The 20,908-nt window shown below is 44.3% G+C and overlaps 1 protein-coding gene across 1 annotated transcript; it reads left to right on the top strand.

Moving 5' to 3' along the window:
* Nucleotides 1-17,136: 17,136 nt before the first annotated feature.
* Nucleotides 17,137-19,154, top strand: LOC123123915 (protein DETOXIFICATION 56). The gene has a single exon (XM_044544569.1). The coding sequence runs from the start codon at nt 17,362-17,364 to the stop codon at nt 18,931-18,933; it is 1,572 nt and encodes a 523-aa protein (XP_044400504.1). The 5' UTR covers nt 17,137-17,361; the 3' UTR covers nt 18,934-19,154.
* The last annotated feature ends 1,754 nt before the right edge of the window (nt 19,155-20,908 follow it).

Below are 20,908 nucleotides of genomic sequence, written 5' to 3' on the forward strand. Positions count from 1 at the left end.
AGTTTTTTAGTCCCACCTCGCTAGCTGAGAGGCACTAGGAGCGGTTTATAAGCCCTGAGTGCAGAGACGATGAAGAAGAGGCGCAATGCTCACGTTGCTTAGCTTCAAGCCTTGAGGAATAAGGTAGACTGCATGGAGCTATGTGCAGTGCAGTCTACACTATTCCGAAAGGCTTGAAGCAAATCAACGAGCATTGCGCCTCTTTTTTATTTTTAATAACTTATTACAACTCCGGACTTCTTGTGTTCCGACAAAATAAAATAAACTTTAATAAAATTTATGAAACTAAAATTAACAAAGTATTTTCTGTTCAAAACATTATAAGAAACCTCTATTATTATTGAAACTAAAATCATATAAAATTGATGCAACTAAAATTATCGAAGTATTTTCTGTTCAAAATCATTAAAAGCAAAAAGAATTTTCATAAAGAACATTTTTTGATAGAAACTTTAATAGCAAAATGAATTATCATAAAGTAAAATAAATAAGTAATTAGAAACAAAATAAAATAAAATAAATAAGTTTTTTGTTGTAAGTAGAAACAAAACAAAATAAATAAAGCAAAAATAAAACAAAAAAACTAAATACAGCAAAAAGAATTTTCATAAAGAACTTCTTTTGATAGAAACTTTAATAGCAAAAAGAATTATCATAAAGTAAAATAAATAAGTAATTAGAAACAAAATAAAATAAAATAAATAAGTTTTTTGTTGTAAGTAGAAACAAAACAAAATAAATAAAGCAAAAAAGAAAACAAAAAAACTAAATACAGCAAAAAGAATTTTCATAAAGAACTGTTTTTGATAGAAACTTTAATAGCAAAAAGAATTATCATAAAGTAAAATAAATAAGTAATTAGAAACAAAATAAAATAAAATAAATAATTTTTTTGTTGCAAGTAGAAACAAAACAAAATAAATAAAGCAAAAAAGAAAACAAAAAAACTAAAAACAGCAAAAACAATTGTTGGGGCGCTGTCCGTTGGGCCCTCCAACCCTCAGGTTTGCAAATACAGGTCCAGAAGGGCTAGAGGGCCCAATGGGCAGCGCGCCAAAGTTAGGCCCAGAAGCCTGCTATAGAGAGGAGTTCGATACAGCAGCCGCAGCGGGGCTTATAAACCACTCCGAGCCCTTCTCAACTAGCGAGGTGGGACTAAACTTTTGGCCGCGACGCGGGCAGCAAGAGGCCTTTGGTCCCGGTTGGTGCCACCAACCGGGACTAAAGGGGTGCATTGGTACCGGTTCGTGGCACCAACCGGGACCAATGCCCCCCCTTTAGTCCCGGTTGGTGCCACCAACCGGGACTAATGCCTACCTTTAGTCCCGGTTGGTGCCACGAACCGGGACTAAAGGCTTTGCTATATAAGCAAACACTTAGGAAATTTTCAGAGTTACCTAGCAGTTGCCGCCCCGACGACGTCGACGCCGCCCGCCGCCCCAACGCCGCCCGCCGCCCCCGCCGTCGCCCGTGCCCGTCGTCGCCGTCGCCGTTGCCCGCGCCCTCGCCGTTGCCCGCGCCCTCGCCGTCAGCCGCGCCCCTGCCCCGACGCGCGCCGCCCCGGCCCGTCCCCGTCGTCGCCGTCGCCCTGCCCCGCCCTTCGCCGCCGACGCCTCTGCCCCTGCCCCGACCCCGCCGCCGTCGCCTCTGCCCCTGCCCCGACGCGCCGCCGTCGCCTTGGTCAGGGCCGGCACTGCCCCCTAATTCCTCCATTTTTTCTGCACATTTATATTCTTAATTATATGTATATGTATGAGTATATGTATGTGTGTATATCTGTTTATATGTCCTTTTTTAGATTTTTTTGCATTTTCTCTGTGTATATGTATGTATATATGTTCTCTGTGTATATATATGTTCATGTATATATGCAAAAGATAGATTTTTAGAAAAGTTAGGATTTTTTTTCTGTTCATAGATTTTTTGGTGATATTAATTATTGTAGAATATGCAAATGTTTGTATGTTCATATGAACAATGCATTAGGCAAAACCTTTACTTTTTTCGAAATTTTCTATTTGAACATTTTTTTATGAATGAGAGGAAAAAGGAAAATAAGAAGAGGAAGAAAGGAGAAGAAGAGGAGAGGAAGAAGAGGAGAAATAAATAAGAAGAGGAAAAAGAAGAAAAAGAAGAGGAGAAGAAGAAAGGAATAGAAGAGAAGAAGAAAAAATAGAAAAAATTCTATTTTTCTTCTTCTCTCCTCTATTCCTTTCTTCTTCTCCTCTTTTTTTTCTTCTTTTTTTTCTTCGATCTTCTCCTCTATTCCTTTTCTTCTTCTCCTCTTTTTGTTTCTTCTTCGTTTTCTTATGTTTTATCGGGTCTGTCGTCGTCGATATACCCCTCTCCCGATAACTTCAACACGAGGGGGGTCGATATACCCCCTCCCCGATAATATTATTTTCCCATGTACGTTCATTGTCGTTGTCGATATAACCCCCTCCCGATAACTTCAACATGTGGGGGGTCGATATACCCCCTCCCCGATAACATTATTTTCCCATGTATGTATGTCGTCGTTGTCGATATATATAACTCCCTCCCAGATAACTTCGACATGATGGACGGTCGATATTTATACCCCCTCTCGACCGTGATAACTTATACCACGGGAGCACCCCCCGGCCCTCTCGCTCGACCAAAACTCTCGATCACACCCAAACCGTAGAAAAAAACGATGTCGGTCTCCTACCCCCTCCCGCCGCGCCCCTACCCTTGAAGCGTTGCTGAGGCCACCCCAAACCCGGAATAAGCTAGGTCTACGTTTGCACTAACCACCTGCTGTCATGTTTGTGTAATAATTGCCATGTTGTAATATTTGCAGAAACAATGGAGCACGGACGAGACGAGCAAGCAGAAGAGGTGTTGGGGGACATAATCTTAGCCGGAGGTGATATCTTGTCGTATCTTAACGACAATGATGGTCTGGAAGAACAGGGTGAAGAAGCAGGCTACGGTGATCGAAGAGTGGAGGAGGAAAGACATGATTATGATGGCTCCGGTGACCCAATGCTGGTGCAAGAAGGAGCCCGTGGTGACGGCTCCGGTGACCGAACAGAGTCCGGCCAGGTAAATATATTAGTTAAGCCTTTGCTGACTAGCTAATTGATGCATTCATTGTTTTGGTATGTACACATATTAATTAACACTCGTCTTTCTTCTTTTTTCTAGCCCTCCGGATCGAGCACAACTGCGGTAAAGAGACGAGGCCCGAAGAGAAAGTTGCGCTCGGATGAAAGGTTTGAGATCACAGCAATCGCGCGCGACGGCCAACCGATTGAACCCATCCGGACAAAGGATGCATTTGCTGCTCAGTGCGGGGTTCTAGTTAGGGACAAGATCCCGATCAGCATCCACCAATGGTATAAGCCTAAGAAGGAAGACCCTGAGGTGTCTTATGTCAATGATATGCAGAAAGATGATCTTTGGACTGAGCTGAAGGCAAATTTCACCCTACCGCCAGAGGAGGATCCGGAGAAGCCAGTTAAAGAGCAATTAATCAAGTCTCATGCTCTTAAGAAGATGGCAGACCTATTCAGGAGGTGGAAGAATGAGCTGAAAACGTTTGTCGACAAAGAAGAGACACCCGAATTCATCGGCCGGTATGAGAAGATCAGAGATCACTGGCCCGCATTTGTGGCCCACAAGACATCGGAAAAGAGTAAGAAGATGTCAGCGACAAACAAGAAGAATGCTGCGAAGAAGAAGCTTCACCATCGCACGGGGTCAGGTGGCTACCTCAAAGCCCGGCCTAAGTGGGCCAAGGCTGAGAATGATCTGCTTGAAAAAGGGATCGAACCACAGACAATGAACTGGACAGACCGTTGCCGGACTTGGTTCTTCGGGGCTGGCGGAACCTTGGACCCTGTATCAGGGAGGTGCGTTTGGACGAACGAGCTTTTGAGAATACCAGTCAAGAAGATTCAGCAATATATCGATGCAGCGCAGGAAGGGACGTTCGTTCCAGACAGAGAGAACGACGAGCTCACAATGGCCCTCGGGAATCCTGAGCACCCTGGACGGACACGAGGCACGCCAGGCTCCGTTCCGTGGAAGGCTGGTTTTCCGGACGCAGGCGGTTACAAAAGCCAGGAGAGGAGGAAAAAATGGAGCAGACCCAAATTCAGAAGCTGCACGAAAGGGTTCAAGCGCTAGAGGAACGAGACAGCAATCGACATGCCGAAACTACCCCCGAAGCTACCCCGCCATCTCAGCGGAGAAGCAGCGTGGCTTCCACCGAGCTGCTTCAGCTGGAGCATGTCTTGACGGCTCCTGCTAGCTACCCCGTGGATGCTATCACGGAGTCTCAACATTGCCACCTTATGGCGCAATGGCAGAACTTCAAAGTCAAGGCGGCTGTTGGCTCTGTTTTACCTCCTGGACCCGGCGCAACCTACCATTGCCGGCCGATTCCAGAAGGATATGCTAGGGTGATGGTGGATGAAATAACGGAGGGATTTGAGGACCTCCAGCTTGACCACCCTACCGGTGAAGGGGAGACTCGGCTGGGTTTAGCTCTGAAGACTCCGTGCCTATGGCGGAAGGAGCTCATCAACCTTCCGAACTGGACGGCTCCGGCGAGTAAGGGCAGTCCGCCTCCTCCTCCGCCTCCTCCTCCGGCGAGTGATCAGGGCACTCAGCCTCCTTCTCCGGCGCGTGGCGGCACTCCGCCTCCTCCTCCGCCTCCTCCTCCGGCGAGTGATCAGGGCACTGAGCCTCCTTCTCCGGCGCGTGGCGGCACTCCGCCTCCTTCTCCGCCTGCGCCGGCGCGCCAGAGCAGCCAGCCTCCTCCTTCTCCGCCTCGTCAGCAAGGGCGGAAGAGACCCGCCGCCGCTGCGGCTGCTCCGGCGCGTCGTAGTCCTTCTCCTCCGCCTCGTAAGCAAGGAAAGAAGACAGCCGCAGCCGCTCCGTCTGCTCTGCCGGCGTCTAGCAGTACAGCTGCCAGAGGCGGGAGGCAATACAGATTCGGTCCTTCTCTGAAGACTCCAGAGAAGTTACCATACGAGAGGACCGAGGAGGAAACCAGGAAGATCGTGCGAGCCGAAGTGACAAACTTCTTTGAAGGGGTGAAAGCAAAGAAACATCCACCTCCGGAGGAGAAGGTAGATCCGGTGAAAGCAAAGCGCACTCTGGCTGCCCTGACAAAACCACCAAAGTCTCCGCCGAGAGGCAACTATGAGCGCATTCTTGCAAAGACATATGCCGAAGCGGAGCGGTCGGGAAGTACTGTCAGTGATCAAAGGTTAAAAGAACGACGAGCTGGGAAAAAAATTGCCCAGCTCGGCGAACAAGCGAACCAATCGTGCCCCCCCCCGCTCAAGGTGTCAAAAGACATCGTCGCTAATGATCCGAGGATGGTGCCCGGTTATAGCAATCTTGGAGATTACCTGCCCGACGATGTACATTATGAAATCATGGAGGTGGACGAACACAAATACCATTACGGGAAGCCTCTCGTCAAAGATGAAAGATCTCTAACAACGATGATGCGAAGATTACATGATTGGTACATGAAAACCTGCAGAGAGTCTGATGGGACGAGTACTTTGACGCTGAGAGTTAAACCGGAGCATGACCTCGTTGGAATTGAACTGCTGAATGTTCCATTTGAGGATTTCTTCCAGTTTTACAATCAAAAGGCCCTCGATAAAACAACGATCACTTGCTACTGTCTGTAAGTAGTACTACTTCTGTCATTAAGTCTCTCTATATAGGTCAACTCTTTCATTGCATGTATTTATAATTATCCTCACTATATTATGCAGATTGAAGATCGCCGAATTGAAGAAAAGACAAATCGGTGATATTGGGTTCATTAACACAAATCTCATAGATGCATATACGGTTGAAAAACATCCCAAAGAAGCCGAGGCCAACTTGCTACAATCGTTGGTATTAAATCAAAACAAAGATATAATACTCTTTCCTTACAACTTCAAGTGAGTGTTACTGTCTTGTGCATATTCGGTTTCCCTTATTAGTCCAGGTTATGGTAATGTAATTGATGACTTATGCATGCATGCGCAGCTTCCACTATATTCTCCTAGAGATTAAGCTTGAGCAGGGAGTAGTAACCGTCTTAGACTCGAGACGAAAAGATCCCCAGGACTATGCGAACATGACTCAAATGCTCGAGAAGTAAGTTAAATCGATCATTATCCACCATATCAGCAACTTTGTTCATTTCCTGATATCAAGTAATTGTTTTCTTTGTCTGGCAGGGTTTGGAGAAAATTCACCACAAAAGCTCCGGGACTGCCGAAGAAGCTGCAATTTAAACACCCGAAAGTAAGTACTATAGTAGCATGTTCCGCGCATCTCCTAGTGATTCAAGCGCTAGTTTCATCAATACCATTTAGCATGCTTGCTTATCAGTTTGATTGACCTCTATTTCTTGTAAAGTGGTTGTGGCAGGAACCCGGGAATAATTACTGTGGATACTACGTTTGCGAGTCCATCCGCTACACGACCTGTGAGCGGGGCTACACTGAAGAACAATATGAAGTGCGTAAGCAATAATATTCACAATTTTATTTTATTACCATCATTTGTGTTGAGTTTCATTTATTCATATATATATGTATTGACCCCCTTCTTCAAATTAGATGTTTCGGAAGCGGGATGAACTCCTAGCACCAGATCGTATGCGAGGAATTCAAGAGGAATTGGCGGCATTCTTCCTTGACCACGTGATCGCTGAAAACGGAGAATACTATGTGGACCCTGTGTTCTTACAATTTAATTAGGAGATTGTATTGTAAGAGATAATTATTGTATATATGTAGCCGGTAGTGTCGGATAGATATACGAGAACTTGTTGTTCGACCAATCTCTCGGAGAAGGAGAGGTGGTCGATATCACTTCTCTCTGTATGCATATGTTCATGACGATCTTCTGTTTCCTTCATTTGATTACTAGCTAGCGTGTCTAGTCCTCTCCATACGTATATAGTACGTAGCGTCGACCAAGCACGGAGATAAGAGAGGACACTTCTCTCTATTAATTAGCTAGCTAACACAATATATGAAACACCTAAATTAACCCCCCAACCCCCCCCCTTTCAAAAAAAACAAAAACCCCAGCCCCTGAAATGCTGACGCGTGGATGCCTATTGGTCCCGGTTGGTGACACCAACCGGGACAAAAGGCCCTGCCTATTGGTCCCGGTTGGTGACACCAACCGGGACAAAAGGCCCTGCCTATTAGTCCCGGTTGTTGGCACCAACCGGGACCAAAGGCCCCCCTGCCTGGGCTGGCAGCAGCGGCCACGTGGAGGACCTTCTGTCCCGGTTCGTGTAAGAACCGGGACTAAAGGGTTAGGGCTTTAGTAACGACCCTTTAGTCCCGGTTCGAAAACCGGGACAAAAGGCCCTTACAAACCGGGGTAAAAGCCCCTTTTCCTACTAGTGAGTGGGGAAGGCCCCCACTGTAACTTTGATTTTCATTAATATGGTAAAACAAGTTACATCACTGTACAGGATTTAACATGATAAGTATATAATCTACAAGTAGTCTAGCCAACTCTGCATCCCTTCCTTCAAACTAGGTTTGGATTTTTTGATAATCATCTCAAAGTGCTCCTTGAATGTACTAATGCAGTACTGCATATTGTTGGGTTTGTGATCAAAGATGATGATGTTTCTATGCTTCCAAATACTCCAACAACCTGCAATGAGGCATTCCTTGTAACATACAACATGATTGTGTCTCTTGCCCTCCATGAGCAAGTCCAAAAGCTCATAGTCAGTATTCCATTGAAATCCAATGGTCATCCAGAAGTTCTGGCTGAAATCACAACTAATGAACAAGGTATTCCTTTGGTTCATCATCACATAGCACACATCTGGCAGACTCAATATGGAAATTTTTCCTTGTAAGCAAATCTCTGGTATTTAATCTGTCCTGTAATAGTAGCCGGAAGAAAAACTTTTGCTTAGCTCACTAGTAGAAAAGGGGGCTTTTGTCCCGGTTGGTAAGGGCCTTTAGTCCCGGTTTTTGAACCGGTACTAAAGGGTCGTTACTAATGCCTCCCCCCTTTAGTCCCGGTTCTTACACGAACCGGGACTAAAGGCCGTCCACGTGGACGCAGCCTGGAGCTCCACCTTTAGTCCCGGTTGGTGTTACCAACCGGGACTAAAGGAAATTTTATGATATTCTTTTTTGAAAAAAAAATTTGCGAATTTTTTTTATTTTTTTTATTTTCAAATTTCTGAATTATTTTAACCTCTAATCTCTAATCACCACCCCTCATCACTGCTCAATTTATCCTCTAATCTCTAATCACCCCTCATCATTCCAAATCATCTAACTTCCCGGACGGTCATCCGTCCTCTCACTACTCCAGCCTGAGCACGCTTAACTTCCAGGTTCTATTCTCCCTCGTTTTCAAGTCTGCACTTGTTGTTTTCCTGAAAATAGTAAGATGTCAATTCTATTAACCCTCAGGAATTTAGCTTGAGCATGAAGTGACACATTTCACTGTTTGAGTTTGAAACTATTGTTTTAAAAAACAATAATTATTTAGTAACACTAATATTTCTGGAATAATTAGTTGACCATTGTTTGACCATAGTTTGACCAGATTTGACCAAAATTCAAAAAAACTGAAATAATTATTTAGTAACACTAATATTCTAGAATAATTAGTTTGACCATTGTTTGACCACAGTTTGACCACAATTTGAAATTTTTTGAATTTTTTTGCCTCTCCAGATCTTAAAAGCCCCGTATATTTTTTCTGTTAGGTTTTTGAGGATTTTGAAAATGTTTAACGGGGTTCCCCCGATTAAATTCGGATGTAACTTTTCGAGTAGATGATTTTTCATTAAAAACTTTTTCATCCGAGTTCGTATGCAAAAGTTATGCCCATTTTAAGAAATTCCAGAGAGATTTTGCAAATAAAGTCGAAATTCATATTTGTTAATTTTCCCAACAACTAGACCACATATCACATGAGAAACTTATTTTATTTTATTTTTTGACATTTCCATCATTTTCTTTTGTTTTTTCTAAAACTGAAAAGGCGGTCCACGGGGGGGGGGGGGGGGGAGAGTTTGATGCTCCCTTTAGTACCGGTTTGTGCCATGAACCGGTACTAATGCCTCAAAGCCCATTAGTACCGGTTGGTGGCACCAACCGGGACTAAAGGACTAACCTTTAGTACCGGTTGGTGGCACCAACCGGGACTAAAGGACTAACCTTTAGTCCCGGTTGGTGCCATCAACCGGTACTAATGGGCATCGCACCCTTTAGTCCCGGTTCGTGGCACCAACCGGGACTAAAGGGCCCAGGTGAACCGGGACTAATGCCTTAGCCGCACGAACCGGGACCAATGCTCACATTAGTCCCGGTTCGTGACTGAACCGGGACTAATGTGAATATTGCCCTGTGACGAAAGCCCTGTTTTGTACTAGTGGCTAAAGTGCATGATTTCCATATCCACTGAAATGGTTTGGGGGCATCAGCAGGGTTCCCAATATATTCTAGGTAAATCCGTTTGTTAGAGTATTTGGTGCCACCCCAATGAAATTTCCAAGAGTCCATCTCTGTCTGGTTCCCTCTGTCATTAATCATGGTTCTTAGTTGAATACTCTGTTGAGCAGCAATGCTGGACATAGGGAGATGAAACATCTCATAAAAATTAGAGTCATCCAGGTTGGTGGCAGCCTCCAGAGTGATGTGTTCATTTTTTGTATATGAGAATAGTTGAGCCATCATGCTCATTATTGGCTGAGTGCACCAATTATCATGCCATAAACTAACTGTGTTACCAATACCTGCAGAGCAATTTGTCATGTTTTTGAAATCTTGGAGAATAGAACAACAGTCTCTCCACCAAAAAGATCCCACAGTTGTGGGGAATTTTGGTAGATCCCCATTATGATAGTAATTGTTCCATATCAAATTAACCCAGGGGATATCATTTTTGTTGAAGAATTTGTATAAGTACTTGGTAAGCAGAGCCTTGTTTTGCATTCTAAGATCAAGTACACCTAAACCTCCAGCTTTTTTGGTAGGCATACTTTCTCCCATTTAACCAAGCAGTTCCCATGTTTGTTGATCCCCTTTTCATACCATAGGAAACTTCTCCCAGATTTCTCAAAATGATCCAGGATAGTGAAAGGCACTCTGATACAGCACATAGCAAATATGGGCAAAGCAGATACAATGGCTTTAAGATGTGTGAGTCTACCTGAGTATGTCATCAGGTTTGCAATGCCAGATAATCTGTGGTCCAATTTAGATACCATTGGCATGGGATCAACAACTTTAGGTCTTGTAGTACCCATAGGCAACCCTAGGTTAGTGAAAGGCATGGATTCCTTCTTGCATTTAACGATGTTAGCTAATTCTTGAGCTCTATCATCAGAGATGTTGATTGGTACAAGAGAAGATTTACTATAATTAACAATGAGCCTAGTAAACCTAGAAAAGCTGTCCAGGATCTCAGTGAATTTGTTACTCCTGAGCAGGCAGAATAACAAGAGTATCATCAGCATACTGGATGATGGGATAACTTTCAGTGTTGTTGGTATCAATAGGTAAATTAAGCACACCATTTCTCCAAGCTTCATTGACTAATATTTGCAATAATTCACCAACCAGCACATATAACAGAGGGGAAAATGGGTCTCCTTGCCTGGCACCACATTTGCAATGGATGTTTTTCCCAGGAACACCATTAAGAATAACAAAAGTGGAAGCAGTGGACAAAATCATATTGACCCACCTGATCCATTTGTCACTAAATCCAAAATGCCTCGTCATGAAAATAATAGCATTGTAGTTTACTTTGTCAAATGCTTTCGCGAAGTCAATCTTGAAGATGATGATTTCTTTTTTTGATTTGTGACACATGTGGATATATTCAGAACTCCAAGCTAGACAATCCTGAATGTTCCTAGTTTTAATAAAGCCATATTGATTTTTGCTGACCCTTGGTAAAATAACAGGCTGAGCTCTGTTGGCCAGTAATTTTGTGACAATTTTGATAGGCATACTCACTAGGGAGATGGGCCTAAAGTCATTGGGAGTTTCAGGGTTGTCCTTTTTAGGGATAAGAGCAATATAAGCAGTATTGATAGGCTGCAGAGAGACAGATTCTTGATGAAAATCATTGATGAATTTGTAGAAACTATGCTTGATGATGTGCCAGCATTTTTTCATAAATAATCCATTAAAACCATCAGGGCCAGGAGACTTGTCATTGGGCAGGTTCTTAATAACCTCATCAATTTCCTCAGATGAAAAAGGTCTGTCAAGATCTGAAGTGATATTATCCATTCTCAAATGAGATATATCAAAATCCCTAAAGCTGTCAGCCTGAGTGCCAATTCTATCCTTAAAGGAAGCCCAGATTAAGGCAGCTTTTTGGTCATGATCATAACTGCATTGGCCATCAGAGGAGATCAGGAAAGTGATATAATTGTGCCTAAATACCTGAGATGCAATAGCATGAAAGAACTTGGTATTTTCATCACCAAGTTTTGCCCATCTGATATTTGCTCTAATTCTCCAGTATAACCTTTTGGCCTCCAGCAGTTTATTAGTATGGTTGATGAGGATTTTCCTGAAGTTTGCCTCCCTTCTGGTAAGTAATCTTTGATCTTCCAATCCATCAATAAGCTTAACATAAAAGCAACAATTTTCAATGGTTTTACTGAGCTGAGAGAATTTCTTGCTCCACTTTTTGAGACCTCTCCTAAGAGCCTTAAACTTGGCATTTAGATGCTTGGCAGAATCAGAAAAGTGTATAGAGTTATACCAATGGTTCTCAACTACTTCAATGAAACCATTAAATTCGGTCCAGAACTCCTCAAATCTGAAAATATTGCTCTTGGGGATGGCACTACCAATCATAATTTTGATGGGAACATGGTCAGATGAGATCTTAGCCAATGGTATTTCCATGGTAGATGGGTGCACAGAAGTCCAATGGGAGCTGGTGAAAACCCAATCCAACTTTTCCAATAGTGGATTGTCCTGTTTATTGCTCCATGTGAATGATCTTCCTTTCAATGGTATTTCAACTAGGTCAAGGTTTATGATGATATTATTAAAGAGCATCATGTTGTTTGGGTCACCACCTGGCTTGTTTCTGTTGTCAGGTCCTCTAATAAAGTTGAAATCCCCCAATATCATCCATAACTTGCTCTGATTGACGTTAAGATTCTGCAGCCAAGACACAAATTCCAGTTTGCCATCCATAGAATTGGGACCATACACATTTGTGATATACCAACAACTATTATCCAAGTTAGAAGTGAATTTGATACTAATATGGAAATAGTTGCTAGATATGACCTCACCCTTGAACATGTTGCCATTCCAAATAGTAATTAAACCACCTGAATTACCATTAGATGGGGGAAAACAGTATTGATTGAATCTCTTGGGGCAGAAGTTTTTTATGGTGGTATAGATACATGGTCAAGAGATTATTATTTTACCATTTGAGATCCACTTATGCATTATGCAAGTAATTAGTAAGTTGGTGGGTCAGTCCCCAAAACACGGTGAAATAGAGAAAATTTGTTCTATACTCCTTCGAGTATATATTTATTCCAATTCCTCGTATGCCACATATGCATATGTTATACTTCTTTATTACTCTGAACATATTCCATTAGTAAGTACTAGCATTTGAGTTACATAGAAAATATATATTAGAGTCTGGCTTTTAGGCTGTGTTCGTCAATCCTCCGCTCCTTCACCAGGGAGCTTTTGCCCGCTTGCCAAAATTCAACTATATGCCGCTCTGCTTCGCAGCGGAGTTATAGAGCGGAGGGATTCCGAACGGAGCCTTACTTAATCTGTGTGCATATCTCGTTTGTGTGCATACACCTTTTATTGTAAAAACTATTGGCTGTGGTGATGATTCTTCATAATATTCGCGTGAGGGTGGATTTTCCGTGGCCCTGCAGGTACATGTACACCCTACACCTTCTATCCAGATCGTTCATCGATGCATCAAGATGTGCGATTCGCTTTATAGAAACTTATATTTTCCGTCTCTCCCGAATAACACGGCATACAAGTTTGAAAATTTGCAGTCCGGTAACACATTGGAACTAAAATATTTCGACATGTTATCGTATTTGAAACAATGGAGTTTATTTGAGATACAGGACAGGAGGCATGTGTGTGGTACATAACGATCACACATGCACATCGATCATGGTGTTTTCTTTTTTGATTCGATTTGATTTGGTTGTGCGGGTGATCCAGATGACAGACAAAAACCATGTACCCCGAAGGATGGATGCAGGGGAACAATGTATGAATGACGTGAGTGACCTATCACCTACGTATGTGACATAGGTCACGTAACGTACACTGCTAGCTAGCTAGACTCGCATGGATGGATGGACACATGACTCACGAGAGTCCAGCCGTGTGAGAACAAATGTGCTCCCGCTTTAAATCCGAGTGCACATCATTTTGGATTCCACCATCATTTATAATGATAGCTACTCCTTTTATTGATCAAAATCATGCTAGCCAAGCTATTTTTACTCACTGGAGAACATCGGGAGTTCGCTGCCTAGTCCACTCGCGTGAACACGCCCCGATGTTCTTCTCCTTCTTGCTTCTCTGACTCACTGAACTCGTCGACACTCCTAAACTTAGGGTGTCGGTTTCATTTGATGCCGACTAGCCCATAAGATCGAGGTGCCATCGATCATCCCGGTCAACCTCCCTTCTTCATTGTACTACTACATCACCCCCCCCCCCCTCCTCTCTCTCTCTCTCTCTCTCTCTCTCTCTCTCTCTCTCTCTCTCTCTCTAATACGTCAAGGAATTGTTCACTCACTAAGACTAGAAAGCAAACAGTCACACTTTTGATTTCGGCTTGAATACAGAGGCGAATAAAACTCATGTTTATGTGGAAATTATCAAAGTGATTCTTGTTTCAAGAAAATCCTATTAAATCCTCTCCAGCCTCCCGACCTTCCATTTGCCTTTTAAAAGAGAGATCACACTTGTCCTTTTTTTTCTCTCCAAAAAGGACCGCACATTTTTTTTCTTTTTCATTTTGGCGGACAAGGATCATACACATATTTGCCTCATTATACATTTATTTGCTTGCAGCTGGAATGCATGGACATGCACGTGAGAAACTCCTGCAAGCAACTCTGTTTTAATCTGCAAGGCAAATTAGGCGGATAGGATGGTGAAAACTAACTAAAGTTGCTCCTTCAACTCCACCAATTAACTAAACCATAAATTTGCTAGCAAAAGAGAAAGGGAAAGAGATCTCGATATTGCATTTGCACCCTGGAAAGGTGCACAAAAAAATGTAGGATATCCTCAAAGCTATGCACTTGGATTTGCCGAAAAGAGGAGGCAAGTCACTTTGGCCAAATTATTCCGCTGATAGTGGGGAGTGATGGTGAGCCCATTATTTGCCTTTGCTTGGTTATCATCCAACAGACGCATACACACAATCTTTATCCTCCCCCTTTTCTTCTCCAAAACAGCGGTATTTTTTTTTTGGTTGCGGCAGAGTTTCTTGTGGGTTACAAGTTTGTATCATCATCATCATCTTTGTTAATGTTGCTTTCAGAAGGCACTTAATTTGATAACTGACTCATCTTTATTTGATATCTTAGTAGTAGTATAACGGATCCACAATCTGAAGTCTTTAAAAGATACACATAAAAGCAAAGCTAGCCAACACACATGATTGGCATGCGTTTCCCCTGAATTTGTTGCACGTATCATGCATGCTTATGTTAGCTTGTCTAGTACACCAGATATATACTCCCTCCGTTCCTAAATATTTGTCTTTCTAGAGATTTCAACAAATGACTGCATACGGAGAAAAATGAGTGAATCTACACTCTAAAATATGTTTATATGCATCCGTATGTGGTAGTTTATTTGAAATCTTTAAAAAGACAAATATTTAGAAACGAAGGGAGTATCATGCATGCATGTACAGTTGGTCAAGAAGCTCGTAGGTGTCGACCAGTGCATGCTATGCGTGTGAGTGAGAGTCAGGTGGCAGATCGATCATGCATGTGACCGTCGTTGTAGCAAGTACTAGGATCCACACCACTTGAGAGATCCCTCCATCCATCATGCGTGTGAATCTGATGCTCTGAATCATATCACTCACCACTGTCAACTTAATTTGCACCCGGAACTATATATAATGTACAGTAGTTATTTTTCTAACATGACCCTATCTAGGATATGATTGATAATTAAGGGAATCCATGGAATAAACTTGAGCTTTGATCCCAAACTGTGCATTCTAGAATTCTGCATCCTGACTGGCTTTGCCATCTCCATGTCCATGGATCCTACTACCTTTGCTGGCCACTAACTATGGCACCAACAGATCGGGGTAATCTTGATCCACTTTGCAATCATTCATTCATGTAGGAATCCAACCATTAGCACTAACTACATCGGTGTTCATCATCTTATCATCATTGTTGATTGCCGTTGCTTTTAGCAGGCACATGGTTTGGTAACTGCCTTCTTTTTTCAGTGCACCACACCTACAACTATGTTATAACGGACCCGCAATCTTCGTCTTTCAAACACACACACGCACAAGCATAGCTAGCTAGCACGGATAGTCGGCATGCAGCTAGCTTCCCTGAATTTGTTGCACATAATATGCTACCGTTATCAGATTCAGACATACTATATCATGTACTAGTATAATGCATGTAAGTAGGTCATGCAGCTCGCGGGCGCTGATCAGTGCATGCTGTGTGCATGTGTGTGGAGTAAGCAAGATCATGTAACTGTCGTTCTAGCACTACGTTCCATAATACCATTTGATCATGCGCGTGAATCTGATGCTCAGAATCACTCACCATTGTTTACTTTACACTAAGAACCGGCCAGTAGTTAAAAATCAAGGGTTATCTACTAGGATAAGGGTTGATTAGGGGAACCCATGGAATGAACCTACTTGATCTTGATCCCCAATCGTACATTCTAGAATTAACTCTCACTTGCCAATGGCCATGTATCTTAGTAAGTGCTATCTTTGTTGTTCAATGATGGGCTGTGCCTCCCTTTCCATTCCACTAGCTATGGTACCAACAGATCAGGGTAATCTTCATCCACTTGGTAATCATGGATGCAGGAACCCATTAGCACTAAGTACATCCTTGTATGCTAATCTTCTTATCTAGTTTTAAGTTGACGCCAAGTCTACCTTATCCTTCCTGTTTTTCACATGCCCTCGTGTCATCCACCTATCCCACCCGTATCTATTAGGGTCAGTCCATGCCTCATTTTTTTCTTCAAAGAGTAGCATAGCCCCGGGTCTCTGCATTAGTTGCACAAAGCCATATAGTACTATTTATTACTTTCATATAACAAATGTGATTTATACAATCTAAAAATGTACTCATCACGTTGTGAAAATTAGTTCATCCTGTGAAAAATGGTATTTTAAAATTTGTTGGCTGCGGATAATTTCTCGGTCTACTTTATAAATTTCTTCATACATATGTGTAGTAAACATGTTCAACATGTTAGTACGAATTTGTCCAGCTGGCAAAGAAAAGATGTACTCCCTCCGTCCTCATAATATAAGAGCGTATTTGACACTACACTAGTGTAAAAAACGCTTTTACATTATGCGAAGGCGGGAGTAATATTTAGTCTTGTGTTAGAACGACGTAATATTTATTCTAACACTACTACCTCCGTCCTGGTTTATTGACCCTAAGTATTTTGTGCCAATTTTTGACCATTAATTTAATTAAGTAAATTTAATGCATGTCAAAAGAAAAAACAGTATCATCGGAAACTAGGTTTAAATACGAATCCAACGATATAATTTTTTATGACATGCATTAACATTTTGTCAATTAAATTTATGGTCGAGTTTTGGCACAAAATACGAAGAGGACCAATAAACCAGCACTGAGGTAGTATGAAATCTTACACATATCACAAACTTAACTACTGGGAATTTACGAATCATATCTATTTTGAATTGAAAAATGGTCTTGATATTTATTTCTGAATCACAGAGTATAAATATGGATTAACAAATTTCCCTCTTCTGTTTCTTTCCTTTTCTCCCCAAAGCAAGCACATGCACAAAGTTGCTATATATTTTTTCACATGCCTCCGTGTCATCCACCAACTTGCTCCACATCTATTTGTGCTAAATAAATTGCTGGTATGGCATTTATTTGGGAATGCCAAATTTGGGCTCCGTTTGGATCAGCATATCTCTTTTTGTATGCCTGATCAAAACTGCCGTCACCATATCTCTATCTCTTTGCATTGCATCACTTCTTCGGCCGTTTTGCTCTGCTCCTCTTCTCGCCGAAGCAAACCCAGTTTGCTCTGCTCACACTGAGCACGGGCTGGGCATTCTGCCATGGATCCACCGTCGTCACCGCCGCCGCACGATCATGGTCAGCGTGAGCAAGAGCATCAGGACGGGTGCCCGGCGGCCAGGGAGAAGAGGCCCTGGGGGTGGGCGGCAGCGGCAGCGCGCGCGGTGGCCGGCGAGGCGCGGGCGCAGCGGGGCATCGCGCTGCCGCTCATCGGCATGAACCTCACGTGGTTCGCCAAGCAGGCCGTCACCACCGCCTTCCTCGGCCGCCTCGGCGATCTCGAGCTGGCCGCCGGCACGCTGGGGTTCAGCTTCGCCAACGCCACGGGCTTCGCCGTCCTCACGGGCCTCTGCGGCGCCATGGACCCCATCTGCGGCCAGGCGCACGGGGCCGGCAACGCCGCGCTGCTCCGCCGCACGCTGCTCATGGCCACCGCCATGTTGCTCGCCGCCTCCCTGCCCATCGCGCTCCTCTGGCTCCGCGTCGACACCGTGCTCCTCCGCGTCTTCGGCCAGCAGCCTGACATCGCGGTGGTCGCGAGGCGGTACGTGCTGTGCCTCCTCCCCGACCTCGCCGTCACCTCCTTCCTCGCCCCGCTCAAGTCGTACCTCAGCTCCCAGGAGGTGACGCTCCCCACGCTCTTCGCCTCCGCCGTGGGCCTCGCCGTCCACGTCCCGCTCACCGCGTGGCTGGCGCGGACCAGGGGCGTCGAGGGCGTCGCCGCCGCCGTCTGGCTCAGCGACCTCGCCGTCGCGCTCCTGCTCTCCGCCTACGTGCTCGCGTCCGACGTGCTCCTCGCGCGGAAGAGCGCCAAGACGGCGTCTGTAGCGGCGCCGTGCGCGCGGTGGTGGTGGCCGGAGGAGACGAAGACGGCGGCGGCCGACTGGCTACGGCTGATCCGTCTCGCCGTGCCGTGCTGCCTGAACACGTGCCTCGAGTGGTGGTGCTACGAGATCCTGATCCTGCTCACGGGCCGCCTGCCGGACGCCCGGCGCGCGGTGGCGGTGATCGCGATCACCCTCAACTTCGACTACCTCCTCTTCGCCGGCATGCTCTCCCTCTCCGTGAGCGCGTCCGTGCGCGTGTCCAACTCCCTGGGCGCGGGAGACGCCGCGGGGGCGCGCAGGGCCGGCGCCGTCTCGATCCTCGGTGGCGTGCTCGCCGGCGCCTTGGGTGGCCTGCTGATGCTGGCGTCGCGGCGGCAGTGGCCTCGCCTCTACACGCGCGGCGCGGAGGTGCGGGACGGCGTGGGGAAGGCGATGAAGGTGATGGCAGCGCTGGAGGTGGTGAACTTCCCGCTGAACGTGTGCGGCGGCATCGTGCGCGGCACGGCGAGGCCGGCCGTGGGCATGTACGCCGTGCTGGGCGGGTTCTACCTGGTGGCGCTGCCGGTGGGCGTGGCGCTGGGGTTCAGGGCCCGGCTGGGGATCGAGGGGCTCCTGGCCGGGTTCATCGTCGGCGCCGCGGCCAGCCTGACGGTGCTGCTCGTGGTGATCGCGCGCATGGACTGGGGCGCCGAGGCTGACAAGGCGCGGCTGCGGGCCGGCGCCGGCGCCGACGACGAGCCGAATGCTCACCACAAGGAGGCACCCCAAAATGCTGCTGACGTTTGACCATAACTCCAGTCATTAAGTAGTCTGAATTAAAATATGAGTGCAATGTATATGAAGATGGAACTTTGGAGATTTTGTTTTGAAATCGGTAGAATCCATTGCCACAAGGGAGGTGAGGCGATGAATGTAGCCTTCGAATGCTTTCTCCGACATTCTTTCACTCACTCACTCACTCATTCCCCAGTGCTCTAATCTAATCGAGTCAACTATACATATGTAAAGATGAAACTTTGGAAATTTTGTTTTGGAAACAGTAAACATATAATTGTGTCAAAGAAGATTAGCAAGGTGATGAGTGGACTTGTCGAACATTTTCCTCTCCGAGCTCGTGCTTTTTTTGAATAGTTCAAAAATCACATTTTGAAGCTTCAAAATTTTCAAAAAAATCTACATGTTCACATGGATGTATATTACACATGTTTAAAAAAATTATTATTATTTTAGCTCACTTGTTTACTTATTTCATCACATAAGTTTGCACATATATAGTGTACATCCTTTTTTGGGAATTTTTTTGCACATGTCTAGTGTGGCAAATATGGTGTCAGTTGGAGCACGTTCAAGAAAGTGAATTTTTGCTGCCATGCCACCATGATTTCACTATGTACATGAACATACGTTGGCACGGACAAAGACAAGACAAGAAAGTAAAAAAGGAAAATTGAGCAAGAGAGGCCCTGCTAAGACAGTAGTACTACAGCTATTTGTTCTAGCTAGAACCACAAGAACAAAGCAGGTCCTCGGGATAATCACTCGCAAAGGGCCAATAATGTACTAGAGAAAACTATGCATTACAACATTGGGGCCTCTTTGATTCGCACGATTCTAGAAACGCAGGAATAGAAAAAATTGATTGAAATGTCATGCCCATTTCAACCCTACACTATTTTGGTTTTGTTTGATTGCATAATAGAAAAAACAAATGATATTTTCAAAGAGGTTTGAGTAGATGTTAGAATTTTGAAAACTCAGAAAAAAATCTTATCGGATTTGATCCTATGAATCAAACAACCAGCGTAGGAACACTTTCTAAGGATTCTAATCCTCCAAATTCCATATGAAAATATTTTTGAATCAAGGGAGCCCTTGGTGGTGGAGTAACATTTTCTAGGCATAGAAAAACAAAGTTACCATTTTTGCAGAATAGCCCCAAAAAAAAGCGTTCTGCCTTGCGGGCCGTCAGAATGATTCTGCCTAATATGGGCTTGTTCATTAAGCCAGGCAGATTGACGTTTACTAGACTTGGTTATTGCGCCCAATAGCACCACAACGCACATGGGCGCTCCATAGCAGCGGAGCACTGTAGAGCAACTCACGTTCCAGTGTAGCGACGCTATTTACTGTAGCATCCGGTGGTTTAGTCAGTTCTTCTTAGTTTCGAACAATTTTTTTAAAATTATTTTTTAAAAGAGATCATTTTTTGAAAACATGAACAAATTTTGTACGTAAGTCCTAGTCATTTTTATAAAAACGTGATTTTTTTTCGAATATTTGATCAGTTTTTGCAAAAACTGGATCTTTTTGAAAATACGAACATTTTTGGAAATTCCGAACAATTTATTGGAAACGCAAAATGCTGCAATCATAAAATTTGATGAACGTGATTACGTGAACAGTTCTGGGGCACCTACTATGACAAGAAAATTGAGCAAGAGATGCCCTACTATGACAAGAGCAATTTGTTCTTCAGCTAGCAAGCAGTAGCACCACTAGAACAAGGCACATCGTCCCCTCCCCTCGGGATAATCACGCACGAAGAGCTGCTAATATAAGCTTGAACTGGTTGCTATCAAAAATGGCTTGCTTCTCGCTGTCCAAATTGGATGCACCAACCTGCCTATTGAGTCCTGATTGCAGCTTCGCAGTAGATTCCATTGAGGTGTTCCATTATTACAATGAGCCAAGATGTTGCTACTATGCCTGGCTGAAGGAGATAGCAAAGGATTTTGCAAAAGTTACATACACCCATAGCTTT

Source organism: Triticum aestivum, chromosome 5D (genome assembly GCF_018294505.1).
Source record: "Triticum aestivum cultivar Chinese Spring chromosome 5D, IWGSC CS RefSeq v2.1, whole genome shotgun sequence".
In the NCBI taxonomy this organism is placed as follows: Eukaryota; Viridiplantae; Streptophyta; class Magnoliopsida; order Poales; family Poaceae; genus Triticum; species Triticum aestivum.